At 44.0% G+C, this 14,765-nt stretch overlaps 1 protein-coding gene across 1 annotated transcript in view; it reads right to left on the bottom strand.

Moving 5' to 3' along the window:
* Positions 1 to 2: 2 nt before the first annotated feature.
* Positions 3 to 14,765, bottom strand: part of LRRC1 (leucine rich repeat containing 1) — a gene marked incomplete at both ends in the record, with an annotated part of 71,043 nt that continues 56,280 nt past the window's right edge. Inside the window, 4 exons of the mRNA XM_006757748.2 lie at positions 3 to 80; positions 1,563 to 1,699; positions 2,975 to 3,147; positions 11,116 to 11,231. Of these exons, the coding sequence (XP_006757811.2) occupies positions 3 to 80; positions 1,563 to 1,699; positions 2,975 to 3,147; positions 11,116 to 11,231 (504 nt within the window). The remainder of the gene's footprint in view (positions 81 to 1,562; positions 1,700 to 2,974; positions 3,148 to 11,115; positions 11,232 to 14,765) is intronic.

Here is a 14,765-nt window from a genome sequence, read left to right as displayed (position 1 = left end):
TCTTTCCCCAAATTCTCCTCTGTCTTTTTCATGTTCTTTAGCTCCCCCGGGTGTGGCGTGGCCCGCCTCTGAAGTGTTCTCTGAAAACAGACAGTGGAGTGAGTGCTTAGGTTTTATCCGTTTCTCTTTCAGACACGCAGCTCCCGGCAGCCTCCAAAGCAGAGCCTGCCTCCTGCAGACCATGAGGAGCTCTGAGCACTTACCCCGGCTTCCCGGTGGTTAATGGGCGAGGACAGTGGTGCATGTAACTTATCTAGCCAAGAGAGAGGATTGCTTTCGGAATAAAAGAAGACGTTTTAAAATAGGACATTACTGCTTAACAATAAAGTTCCATGAACTGTGAGAAAAAAGATAAAAGATTTATAAGATGTAATTGTGGGGTGTGAAGGAAAAAAAATGAAGGGGTAGAGTTCTGAATTAAAATCACTGTAATGTCCTGTTACTCAGAGTGGCTGTGGCTGGAGGCAGGGAGTTGAAGAAAAAGGAGAGTAAAGAGAAGGCCGCCTGCCCTTATCCTGCTGTGCGCTGTGCATATGACCCACTAGGGAACCGTCACACGCGCCTCATAGCTCCTCATAAAGACCACGGAGCCAGGAGTGAAGTGAAAGGAGAGGGGCAATACTTTAAAATTATATCATTTCACAGGCTGCATGTTCTTCAGCTCATAAAAGGGCATTTACAGCTTTTAAATGCAGGAGGAGCTAAGTAGGCTAATAACATGAGAGCACTACAGAGGCAAGAAGTCCCTGGTGAGAGGATCGCCCTCAGGAAAGAGCCGGCAGTGAGGGATTGTCATGCCTAAGTCCTGCTTTGCACAGACGCTGTAAGAGGAGAAAATCCCCTTTGGTGACAGCTGGAATAACAGAGACTAACATATAATAATTTAAAAGCCACCCCCGTTTGGGGGCTGCGAGTACTCCCGCGAAGCTCTGCTTATGAAAATCTCAATGAGTGAGGAGTTTAAGAGCCAAAGTCAACGTGTAGGAAGAGCTGTCGCTGACGCCGGGAGGCGACTGAGACACACTCAGGTGTGGATGAAAGTGAGGCTGAGAGGCACTTTCACGTCTATTCCTGATTTCTGACTAAAAACTCCTTAAGGAATCCAACTAAGGCCACAGGTGAAGAGGGGTGGGGGAGAGAGAGAGAATTCAGCACAACTGAACTTGAGCTGCGACACAGCAGGAAGTGTGAATGCAGCCAACATGATATCATAATACCTGGCAGTGTGGGAAGGGGCTTAATTCAGTGGGAACAACAAAAAAGAAAAATCAATTTTAAGAAGGCAGTGGTGGTGGGAGGGGAAACTATCACAAATAAAGAAAAGAAGTACCATAAACTATTCAGACAAAAAGACCCAAACGTTCCACTGGCCTTACACACACTTGGTGAATCTGTACCAAGAAGTACCTAGTTTTGTCTTCTAAAAATCCTAAAATTCTAAAGGCAAACCAGAAAATACACTAGTTGAAAACACAAGAAATCCTTATTAGGTGCCATTATTAATCTTGGAAGGCTTTTAAATTTTGAACTTCTACTGAGGCCAAGAATCTCCATTTCCATACCATTTCGTTGTCTTCTTCATCTTTTTCATCTTCCAAAAATCGGATTGCACTGATTCTGTGTACTGCCCGCTCGTTCCAGGCCTCGTCGGAGACGTCATTCACCAGGCTCTCCAGGGCCCCACAGCGAGGCAGGTTCTCTGTCACGACAAAGGCACATCAGCAGGGAGCTCGGGTCGGTGACTGGACACTGCTATGCAGTAATGTAAACAATTAAAAACAAAAAGAAAAGGCACTGGCCGTATGGCTCAGCTGGTTCAGCGTCACCCTGTGCACCCAAGGACCTCGGGTTCGACTCCCAGTCAGGGCACGTACCAGGTGTGTTTGATCCCCAGTCTGGCGCACGTATGGGAGAAACTGATGGATGTGTGTCTCTCTCTCTCTCCTCCGTCCCTCTCTAAATCAGTAAAATCATATCCTTGGGTGAGGATTAAAAAGAAAAAGCCTGGGACAGAGTTGCTGTGTCTTTTCAATGATGCAGAACACTAACTTCAAAAACATTCTCTGGGGCCGCACGCGTCGGGGACCAGGACTAGCTGGGGCCGCACGCGTCGGAGACCAGGACTAGCTGGGGCCGCACGCGTTGGGGACCAGGACTAGATGGGGCCGCACGCGTCGGGGACCAGGACTAGATGGGGCCGCACGCGTAGGGGACCAGGACTAGATGGGGCCGCACGCGTCGGGGACCAGGACTAGATGGGGCCGCACGCATCGGAGACCAGGACTAGCTGGGGCCGCACGCGTCGGAGACCAGGACTAGATGGGGCCGCACGCGTCGGGGACCAGGACTAGATGGGGCCGCACGCGTCGGAGACCAGGACTTGCCGCAGTAACACATTCTACCACGTTTTTCCCTTGGGGTCTTCAAAGCTCATCTAACACAGGTGGGGCTGGCAAGTGGCTTTGGGCCCTTCTACTTAGGGGACTCCTGCTCTCCCAGGGTACTCCAGTTCTCCTCCATCAAAATCAGCACTCAGCAAAGGATTTGTAACAGCACTCTGATGTTAGTGTGAATACTTTTTGAAACTACACACATTTACAAAACAAAGATACAGTGACTCAAAACAACTCACTGGCTTAAAAACAGCTTGCCAACTGAAGTCAATACTCATGCTCCAAACCCTCAGTTTGGATTTTAAGTGATTTTTAAGGACTATCTGTATTTTCAACCTCGGCTATCATTCAAAACCAAGAGGGTGTTTAAGGAATTTCAGGCTTAAACAGGCGTGAGTGGTACTTTTTCTGTAAAGATGCAGGGGACCTTCCCGGAGGTGGCCCGCAGGGACCTCACCTGGGCCAGCTCTAAGGGGCAGAATTGGACAAAAATACAGTCACATGTGAAAGTGAGAGATCTTATGGGGAGATATGAACTCCTACTATTCTTGTGGTCAAATGAACACAGTCCTTAAATTCACCTTGGCAAGTAGGTTCAGAAGGCAGCTGAGGAAGTAAGACACAGGTTAAAATCTTCTCTCCTGTGCTGAGGTCTGTGTCTGTCTGGAACGTGAGCAGAGGCTGGGACTGGTTGTCAGATAACCACAAAGCCTTCAACTTCAAGGCCGTGAGAGACAAGGGCAGATGCGACAACCTAATATAAAACAAAAGAAGACATCAGGCCTCAAATGGTGTAATGCAATCAACTCCTGTCAATAAAAACAGCAAAGAATGAGAACACCTCCTGGGGCTGGGTTGATAGTAAGATACCCGATTTATGCTTACAGGTAGACTGAGTAGTCTGTGCTTCCCTTTCTGCTATCACCTATCTCAGTGATGGCGAACCTTTTGAGCTCAGCGTGTCAGCATTTTGAAAAACCCTAACTTAACTCTGGTGCCGTGCCACATATAGAAATTTTTTGATATTTGCAACCATAGTAAAACAAAGATTTATATTTTTGATATTTATTTTATATATTTAAATGCCATTTAACAAAGAAAAATCAACCAAAAAAGTGAGTTCGCGTGTCAGAGGTGTCATAGGTTCGCCATCACTGACCTATCTCATCAGCACCGCCAGGCAATAGGGCAAGAAATGAGGAAATTACGGGGCACATAATTCAGTCCTGCACTCAGAGGTCCCGACTTAAAGAGAAAACCAAAGCCAGTGTAACCGCGGAAGCTGAGTTCTCACACAGGATGGCAACACCTTGGCGCCGGGGCTGGTGGGAGCCTGTGGGATTACCTGTTTCCAGCAGCACCTGGCAAATAGGACGGGAGGAAGGAGATGCGTGGGGTGCTGAAAAAGTTAAGTTGCAGTTAAACTAAAGGCTAAAACATTTTTTTCATGGACTCCATTTGCTTTCTCTAGGGAGATTTTAAGTGTTCCATCCTAAACTTTTTATCTTTCAGTTTCTAGAAGCTCCCACTTCTCAGACGCCTACGTGATAATTAATATCCACATCAGATTGCTTCAGTTTCAAATGAGATCATGTATATATAAAGCAAAGCACTTTTAAAATTGTAATGTGACACCTAAAGATTAGTTTCATGTTTATATTTGCACAAATATTTCACAGCTTGGCTGCAAGCAGTTAGGTCTATTCAGTAAAGATCACCACAGAAACCATGGTCTTGGTACCTCCAGAGGTTAGCACAGTGGTTCTCAACCAGGCGTGACTCTGCCCTCAGGGACATCCGGCCATGTCTGTAGACATATGGGATCTAGTGGGCAGAGGCTGGGGTTGTTGCTACACATCATACAATACATAGGACAGCTCCCATAACAAAGAATTATCTGGCCTCAAATGCTAACAGTGCCGAGGGTGAAAACGCTGCTTAGTAAAAACTAATGCTTTATACAAGTTACTAATTCACTTTGCAAAACAACCAAACCCATGTTGCTACCAGAAATTCAAGGTTTAAAGAACCTAAGGATATATCTGATCACATATTTTCCCACTAAGTTGACTCCAAATATTAAATTATGGATCAGTCTTAGAAGTGACTGTTTAAGCTACTCACATTCTGTTAACTACTATATGAGGCAAATTTTCTTAGAAGAGACATCTAGCCCATTAATCCCATGAAGAATGATAGGACAGCATGTATTCCTGGGGTTCTTTCTTTGACAAAATTGTACACCTACCCCCGGTTAATATATGAGGAAGATAGACCTGTAGATTTTACCAACAGATTAATACTGAGTTATTAGAAATACTCAGGCAATGCTTGTCTCACTGTGTTTTGCTTTATTGCACTTTACAGGTGTTGTGTGTTTTACAAATTCTAGGCAAGACCCTCCACCAGCTAAAAGATTACACTCACTTCATTGCAGAATGAAGTGAGAGGGTCTGGAACTGAACCCACAATCATCTCTGAGGTCCGCCTGTATACCAGTCTGAACTGACAGACTTGTGGGAAATAAACCAGAAATTTTTGCAGAGCTATGAAGAGAAGGTATACTCTGATAATATAAAACTAATAAGGAAAATGTAATCTAAGGAAAATGTTAAAATGGTCAAGCTACTTTAACAAATGAAATAAAAAAGTATCAAGGAGTGCACAGAGAATATTAACAAACGCGAGATCAACAAATTTTTCAGGAGAACAATTAATTAATATGTTTTGTAAAGATTTCCAATGTTAGAGCTGTGGAGAGGAGACAGTATATTCCTAACGTGAGTCCATGGAGATAGATGCCTCCCACGCACGTGGACTGGGTGGAAAGCACGGCGCAATTGTATCTATGTGGGACTCAGGTTCTGAAATCAATGCATCCATGAGAACTGCATATGTTAAGTTCCCTTGAAAAGTCTCTATGCATCACACATTGCAATATTTCACTACTGAGCGACACACGAGGTGAGAAATATGGATTTCTAAATCCCAAATCTACCCAGTGCAGTGAAATCCATGCTCAGACCATGAGAAAGAGGGCAGGGGACAGCAGATTCCCAGCTCCACGCCTCCTGTTCTGAGGCACTGCTTCTTCGAGGGGAACGGAAAGGGAAATCGCTCAGGCTTATACCAGTTATTTCTCCCTCTGCCCAAAGGAAGTCATGTACTCGAAGGCCAGGAAGTTAAAGACAGAAGACATGTATTCGCCAGGCACTGTAACAGTGATTTTTTAGAAGAGCCTAATATACGATGAAAGCTTAAAGTACATTAAACTTTTCCATTTTATTGAACAAAAGGATCATTTATTTGAAAGTCTGTTCCTATTTCTGTTTTAAAAGAACATAAGCTAATAATATCCTCCAGAATGTTTAAAGTTTCAAGTCTAGTGCAAGAAATCTATAGTCAGCATCTCTACCTTTCTTAATCACGAGAACATGAAGAAGAAGAAAAAATCAAGATTTGAAAGCTGGCACAAAACACAGGTAACTGAAACACGGTCATCGTACCTTCTCAGACTAACACTGGCTCCCTAGCAAATGCTGAAGCACAGGTATACAGCAGATGAAAGGCCAGGCAGAGCATCAGTAATAAACACAGCTTCTACAAATGACAAAACCACACGGTAAAAGCTAACACAGGTCACTGGACTCTACAACACATCTCATAATCACATTCTGCAAGCCATGTGAGATTAATTTGTTGTCTGAAATGCCAGTTTTCCTGCAAAGAATCAAAGTGCCAGCTTGAATATGCCCGTTGCCCACACAACACATGAGCCTGTTCATAGTGTCTTGCAGACAGAGGTGCTCCTGTGATGTCAGAGAGAAAAGAAGGCCCTGTGTCCGCCCGTCTGCACACATACTGGGCGGGGCTGACCCTCTCACTGACTCTCTGTGGCCTGGGGGGAAAGAGACACATAGGCCTCTGTTTCTCTTGGGTGAACCATCCAGACACAAGTGGAAAATAGATAAATAGATATTATATATCCCGGCTTTCCAGACGAGTTAATAATACATTTTTGGTTTATTCTGGAAGCTTCTGTACACTGCAGAATCAACACAAGAAACCATAGCTCCACTGTACACTGTTCTATTTAGGACCACATCCCCCCACTCCCCACCCCAAAATAAAAGGCCAATACTTACTCCTGACATCAATGGTACAAGGGTGAAAGCAAATGAATAAATAAACCACGAGTCTCTCATTTCCAGTACGTCCATGACCAACCCAACCTGAAGAAACCTTCCCCACCTCAACTTCTACAGCAATTGCTTGTCAAATGTATTTAAGAACTAAACATTAAACAGTCTACTGACTAATGTAATATTAAGTTCCCCAGTAGTTGCACACTTCTTACAATTAAATATTTCATCTGTTTTTACCTCCTACTAGAACTTTTAGTTTTAAGCAAAGTTTTCAAAAATGTTTAAAGATATACAAAGAGAACATAAGCAATGAAAAAAATTAAACAATATCAAAATATCTAAAGTGAAAGCCCCTGTAACCCTAAGCCTCCACCCTTCCTCTAGGGAAACTACTATTAATATTTTGATGTACCACAATAGGTATGTCTTCTTAAAAACATGAACAAAAATGATAATGCTCTGTATACTTGCTCTACTAATCAGTATCTGGGTCTCCTGTGTCTCTACAGAGAAATATCTCATTCTTAGAACTGCTTAGTATTTTATAACATAGCTATACTGTTGTATTGTGTTTTGTCTTTTAATACTTTTATTTTTCCCAGCTTTATTAAGGTCTAACTGACATACAACATTGTGTAAGTTTAAGGTGTATAACATGATGATTTGATACATTTAAAATTGTGAAATGATTACCACAGAAGACTTAATTAACACTGCCATTACCTCACATAATTACCACTGTGTGTGTTAAAAACACTTAAGATCTGTTCTCTTAGCAATTTTCAAGTATATAATACAATAATACAATACTGTTACCTACAGTCACCATGCTACACATTAGATCCCCAGAACTTACTCATCTTATAACTGGAAGTGAATACCCTTTGACCAACACCTCCCATTTCTCCCACCACCCTCTCCCCTCAGTCCCTGGCAACCACATTCCACTCTTTATTTCAATGAATTCAACTTTTTTAGATTCCACATGTGAGATCATACAATATTTGTCTTCCTTCATCTGACTTATTTCATGCCCTCAAGGTCCATCCATGTTGTCATAATGGCAGAATTTCCTTCTTTCTCATAGCTGAATAATATTTCAATACATACACACACACACACACACACACACACACACACACACACTAGAGGCCCAGTGCACGAAATTTGTGCACGGGGGGAGGTCCCTCAGCCCGCCTGCACCCTCTCCAATCCAGGACCCCTCGGGGGATGCCCTGCGGGATCAGGCCTAAACCGGCAGACATCCCTCTCACAATCCAGGACTGCTGGTTCCTAACTGCTCGCCTGCCTGCCTGCCTCTAACCACCTCTGCCTGTCGACCTGATCACCCCTAACCATCTCTGCCTGCTGGCCTGATAACCCCCTAAATGCTCTCCTGGCCTCTAACCACCTCTGCCTGTCGACCTGATGCCAGCCTGATCACCTCTAACTGCCCTCCCCTGCTGGCCTGATCACCCCTAACCACCTCTGTCTGCCAACCTGATCGTCCTACCACCTCTGCCTGCCAGCCTAATCGCCCCCTAACTGCTCCCCTGCAGGCCTGATCACTCCTAACCACCTCTGCCTGCAGGCCTGATCGCCCCCTACCTGCTCCCCCTGCCGGCCTGATTGCCCCTTAACTGCTCCCCCCACTGGCCTGATCGCCCTTAACCACCTCTGCCTTGGCCCCTGCCACTGTGGCTTTGTCTGGAAGGACGTCCGGAAGATGTCTGGTCTAATTAGCATATTACCCTTTTATTAGTATAGATCTTCTATTGATAGATTCTTAGCCATATCTTGGCTATTATAAATAACACTGCAACGAACATGGGGGTCCACACATCTCTGATATCCTGTGTTCAATTCCTTTGAATACATACCCAGAAGTGGGATTGCTGAATCTTTTTTTTTTTAATATATTTATTTTTTACAGAGAGGAAAGGCCAGGGATAGAGAGTTAGAAACATCGATGAGAGAGAAACATTGACCAGCGGCCTCCTGCACACCCCCCACTGGGGATGTGTCCACAACCAAGGTACATGCCCTTGACTGGAATTGAACCCGGGACCCTTCAGTCCGCAGGCCGACGCTCTATCCACTGACCCAAACCGGTCAGGGCGGATTGCTGAATCTTACAGTCATTCTAATTTTAAGTTCTTGAGGAACCTCCATACTGCTTTTTCTACAGTGGCTGTACCAGTTTACATTCCCACCAACTGTGCACAAGGTTTCCCTTTTCTCCACATCCTTGTTATTTCTTATCTTTTTCATAATAGCCATGCTAACAGTTGTGAGGTGATGTATTTTAATATATGTTTAAATTAATATTTTAATTTTTTATTTAAATTCAAAGGTATAAACTGTTTCCCCATTAACAGTCACTGTTAGTATCTGGAACTACTAACACTGCAGAGAAGATCCTCAAATACCCAATTTTGTGTGTCTGGTGGGTAATCCTCTGGGAGGGGGTCTAATAAATAAATGTATATCCTGTGTCCATTCGTAGCTGATGATACAAGACACCTCCTCTGTTATTGTTCCAGAAGGTCTGATGTTTACTTTCCAAGAGCCATTTTATAGTTATCCTTGCTGTGACTTACTGTATCCAATTTATCAAAGAAACTTTTTGGAAACTAAGATGTAGTCTCTGTGCTATTTGCTATTTTTATATGCTTGACTGCAGAGGCAGAACTTCTCTCACAGTGGGTATGATTTCCCATGGTGTGACATTTCTCCAGCCAAAGAGCTGACATGGTAGGCCTTTTTATTATTAGTTTCTATACTGATACTTTAAAATGAGTAGTAATTAAGTATTTTAATAGGCTTAAAATTTGGTTATTAATCTATATATACCTGGACTAAATGACACACTTAAGTGACTCAGATGACAGCTACGTAACTCAACTTTTTAACTGGCTTTTCTCCACCCCAGCCCAAGCATAATAAAAACTTAACTTTCCCTTCTTCCAAGAACTGGAGAATGGAGCCATCACTCATGTGAAAACCAGTTTTTAGACACCAGAGCCATCTTTCCACCCAAGAATTTGTGACGCAAATCCACACTCACCAGCATGGCAAGAACCAGAGGAGGCTGGGACTCACTGAGCTGCTACTGCTGGAGGCGAGAAGTGGGGACACCACCCTTCTCAAGCTGTAAATTGCATGCCAGGCTAAGTCCCACAGAAATGCCACATTCAGATCAAACTAATCCCGAGTTTTCAGTCACCAGTTAGTGGTCTTAAGAATCTCTCAGGATGTCCTGAAGAATGCACTCTGACAGGGTGAGCACTCCGGGAGGCCATGCCTCGACCCCAGGTTCCTGTGGAGCGTGGGTTACTTAGCACGCCATCTGCAATCCATCAGCAAGAATGAGTGATGGTGCTGAGCCTGACCTAAGTGACCATTAGCTCAATCCCCCAGACTCAATCCCCCAGATGGTGTGGACCATCTGTCTTCCCCTGGTTCAGCACTCCCTCTCCTATTTAACTATAATGCTCAAAAGCATTTTCAATTCCTCTTGGCAGGCAGTGAAGCCTGTGATACAAAGCATTTTAAAGTGGCCTGCTATTCATGCTGCAAAACTAACATGTGTAACGCTTTCCTAGGCACCTACCATGTGCCAGGTACTGTGAAGGGACAAAGGATATAGTGACACATAAACCACAACACCCGCCTTCAGGTAACCTTAGGCTAGGAGGGCTCCACAGGTGCAAACAGGCCATGGTCAGTGCTGCATTAGCAGTAAATGAAAATGCAGATTCAGGGAGAGGAATGCTTTCTGGAGAAAATGAAAGCATCAGTGATGAAGAATAAAAGTAGGGAAATCGAGAAGAGGGTCCCAGCCAGACAGAACAGCCTGTGTAGGCTCAGGGGGAAGAAAGTGCGTATGACGTTCGAGGTGATGCAATTAGTTCAGATTGGCTAAAACAAATCAATATTCTACAAGGAGAAGAGAAGATACATTCCAGAACTGGTGAGCAGTCTAACCTGACCTCCTGCCAGGCACCTGAGAAACGCTGCTGCTGTGATCCTGGGGATGCTAGCCTGGTGGCTCTTCCTTTTTAACTTATGACTCACTTGGTGATTCTGACATTAGTTGTGGATCCTCTTCGCCAGAAAAGTGTCTCTGAATGCAATCATGTTCACAACTTGGGAGAGTTCAGCGTCACCGGCAGAGCATCTCAAGACCCCTGATTCAAACCTGGTTCAAACTCATGCAGGCTCAGCGGAAGCTGAGGCCCACACTGACGTACAGAAGCTGAGGTGAAACCTGCGTCTCCCAGTTCCCGGCACTGCTCCGTCCCTTACATCACTGCCCGCTGCTCGGGGAAGCGTGTGTACAGAGGGTCCGCGTACACTGGGAAGTACGCTCAGGTATCTCTGACCTTCTCTACTCCACGCGGCTCAGTCACTCCAGGACCTAGACTGAAAACTTCCTGGGCCTGGGTCGTTCGACTAGTCAGTATATATTCCATCATCTGATGGAGCAAGGCAAGATGGCAAAGATGCACGGCAAAGGCGAGGGTGGGTGAACATCTGTTTCTTTCTCTCAAGCAGCGCAAACAGAACATGCTCACCTGTTCCCTGCCACATCCAGGACGTGAAGCTCTGCGGCCTGTGACACCTCAGCAGGGAGCCGGGTCAGTCTGTTGTCCCGCACGCAGAACACAGTGAGGCTGCAGCACCCACCGATCTGCAACAGGAAAGAAAACACAACTTGTTTCCAGATTGATTTTTTTGGGGGGGAAATGGTGGTGGGCCTGTTTATCAAATGGCATGAAAAGGATGCATGAAGTTATACCACATGATTTGAAGTCTCTAATGACCAACTATGCTTAATTTAAATCATACAAAATAGAATAGTCCAATGTGTTCATAAAAATCTCTGCATAACACTAGACACACATGTTCTAAATTAAAACAAGAAAATAAACAATATAGTCTAAAAATTTCATTCTGGAAAGGAGTCATTTTCTATTGCTATCTAATACAACCACATCTTTTAAATACATTCACCAAGCACATAGGTCCAGACAAGTATTTTGTGGTCATATGGAAACACCAGGATTCTAGGTTTCAAAAGTTAGGCCAATCTCTCTCCCTCTCTCTCTCTCTCTCTCTCTCTCTCTCTCACACACACACACCCCTTTGAAGATCTGTCCATCCCATTAACTTCAGTGCTCTCAGCTTTTCAGTTTATTTAAAATAGTAGGAGGTCATCCAATAGATGAAGCAGTACATTAATTTCCACCATACTTTTAATAGCTTCCATTCACAAGTTAGTTTGGTAACTTCATTTTCCTTTGACCAATGGAATTCAATAATATTTTTAGCCAATTTGGTAAATACACACATTAATCTCCTCAGCTACGACCTGCTGATAAAAGCATAAGCCAATATCTACATCCACACCAAATTTGGTTAGCACTTATTTTTTTTAAAGCAAGCAATTCAAAGACAATTGAGCTTCATATAATTGGTCTTCAACGAAGAACATAAACACAAAAGAATTCAGTGATGCTCCCAAACAAATTGGCTGTGGTCTCTACTGTCAGGAAAGCTGTACCACGGGGCGAGAAAATAACTGGATCCCAGGCGCACCCTTGGCAGGATTGCCTGTGCTCCCCAATGCCTCCTGTGCTCCTCCTCACCCAGAGCAGGGCTCGGAAAGGCTCACGAAGGGACCCACTGATGGCGCTCTGACACGGGAAAGCACTCCAGAGCCTCCACTTGAGGGGGGGCCAAGGCCTGACTGGATCTCCAAGGATGTCTGATATAGCTTCTGACCTTTTCTATTTATGGGTTTAGTATATGTACACATCTTAAACAGCAGGATGCCCACTTATGAAATTACCACATAATTACCTTCATGCACAATCTTATTATTACATCTTCCTTTTGGAGTTAATGTAAAGATTTTGAAATAATATCTTTAACCACAATTTTTAACTATATGGATGTAAAAGAAAAACAAACATAAGAACACATGGACTACCATTCGTCTCTGATCACCTGGAGAACACCCAGGTATGCAGAAGGCTTCCCAGCATTCACATCTCCCATCCCAGTAAAACTGGTCCACTTACTGTCCTCTAAGATATACCTTATATTTTTGGTTCAACTACTTCCTTTTGTCTTTCAAAACATTACCAATCATCCAAAATCAGGCTTAACATCCTCCACTCTTTCTGGGACCCGCTGGTCTACACTGACACACTGTTCTCTGCATTTTTTTTTCTTTCATAATTCGGGTCTATACCAACCTTCTGCCAGGTCCTTTACTGAGCTACTGTTTAGTCTGCACATTTACATATAATCAGGGTTCTTGGCCAGTATAGTACCCATCCCATCTTCTCACCTGTGAAGACTATCTACCTACCAACATTTCTCATGTAGGAATGTATATACACTTATATTTATTAATTTACCTACTAGGGAAAGGCTGCTACTTAAAGTTGTTATCTGCAGCTATGTGTAGCAATTTTTTCTAGCAAGAACCACTGTGTTCTCTCTTATAATTTATGAATATAGAGCCCCAGTGTCGTGTCCTACAGGGATCTTTTGTGGGGCCAGGCACTCCTCTCCTCCTTGATGAAGGCAATCATCAGTTTCACTTGGGTGCCCAGGAACATCATGGAAGGAAAGAAATCAAAACCCTGAATCTTTTGAAGATCGACATGAGTAGATTCTTCCTGATAAAGTCAGATGATCCCAACAAAAATCTACTCATGGGAAGGAATACTCAAGGTTCTCATGAAGGGGACTCCCTCATACCCCTTTATGTAGAGGGGTATCTGCACTAGAGTCTGGGCTCAGTGGGGGGACTGCAGCCATAAGGAGGCCTTGCAGGTCAGCACGTGGCTGAGGCTGGACACCCCTGCACGCCCCTCCAGGGAAGCAGAGCAGCTATCAGTTATTCTCCTACATGGCCCTCCTGATGGGACAAGAAGCTCCTGGCAGGGATGTAGAGACAAGACCACATTGTGATTTGGGGCACTTTGTCATGAAGCTGTCCACTGGCCCAGCCACCTGTAGAATATCTGTTTTGGGGTCCTGCTAGTATATCTATGAACATTTTCAATTTGTATCATGTACATATACATTATTCATATCAATCAAAAGTTAATTAATTGATTAAACTGATCAGAGAGGGTCTAAAAGTTGTAGGAGCAATGAAAGTTCTGGACAAGTGAACGTTCTTTAAGTGTGTGGGGAGGAGTAGTGTGAGCACCCGAGGCCTGTGTGAGATGTCTATTGTTTACAGTCTCCTTTTTTTTCTTTTTCCTTTCCCTCTCTAATCTCACACCCATTAGAGATGTCAAAGGGTGGAAAGCAATTGCATTCAAGAGCCTCCTAGGCACTCTGGGTTGTCAGGGCAGGCGACCTCCAGACCTCCATTGTCTATGGTGTTTGGAAAACAATGCCAACAAAGGGCGAGTGTTGCTGCTGAATGCTGGGATGCCTTCATCACTTGCCAAGGCACAGGCTGTCCCAGGCAAACATCCACACAAACAGAGCCCTCTTTCCAAATCAGCCAGGAAGGGATGGAGCAAACTTCTGGCTTTTAGGAAAGATTATTAGGCAGCCCGAACTGTAAATCAAAAGACAATGCTTTATAGATGGCAGAGGAGTGCGGTGTGTTGGAGAGAGTTCGTGCTTTGAGATCACACAGATCTGGGTGAGAATTCAGGCTCGATCATGTTTTGTGAGTTTGACTGTATTACTTTAACCAAAAGTAACAATAAGGATTAAACTAAATGAAACCATGAATATAATCTAGCACCTATCATAGAGCCTGTCTACTGCTACTGCTGCCAAGTAAATGTAGTAGCTATTGTTTTTCAAAGAAGAGAAACTTCTCATCCAAATGAGAAGTGCAGTCACCATGGAGTACCTACTACGCTGGGCCTGCTCTGATGCTGGCGAGCTCTTCCCCGGACCCACCTGAACTTCTTAAAATTCTGTCTCCTTACGATGTCTCACAATGATATTTTATGTCAATAAAAGTGAAGAGGTGACTTGAGTTCAGTAGTACATTATTCATATCATTCAGATGTGCTTCTGCTTTCTCTTTGGGGTTCAAGAAGCACAGTTTACAGGTTTCTTAAAGTGACCATCTGGATAAAATGTCCCTATCACTTAGAAATCTGGGAAACAGAGTCACTGTTTAAGTAACTTATCACCAGTCATGTAGGAAGCTGATATTTTTAAACCTCCCTTAAACCAA

The sequence above is a fragment of the Myotis davidii genome, unplaced genomic scaffold (genome assembly GCF_000327345.1).
Source record: "Myotis davidii unplaced genomic scaffold, ASM32734v1 scaffold313, whole genome shotgun sequence".
In the NCBI taxonomy this organism is placed as follows: Eukaryota; Metazoa; Chordata; class Mammalia; order Chiroptera; family Vespertilionidae; genus Myotis; species Myotis davidii.
Note: the sequence above shows the minus strand (reverse complement) of the source record. Positions and strands in the feature narration are given on the sequence as shown.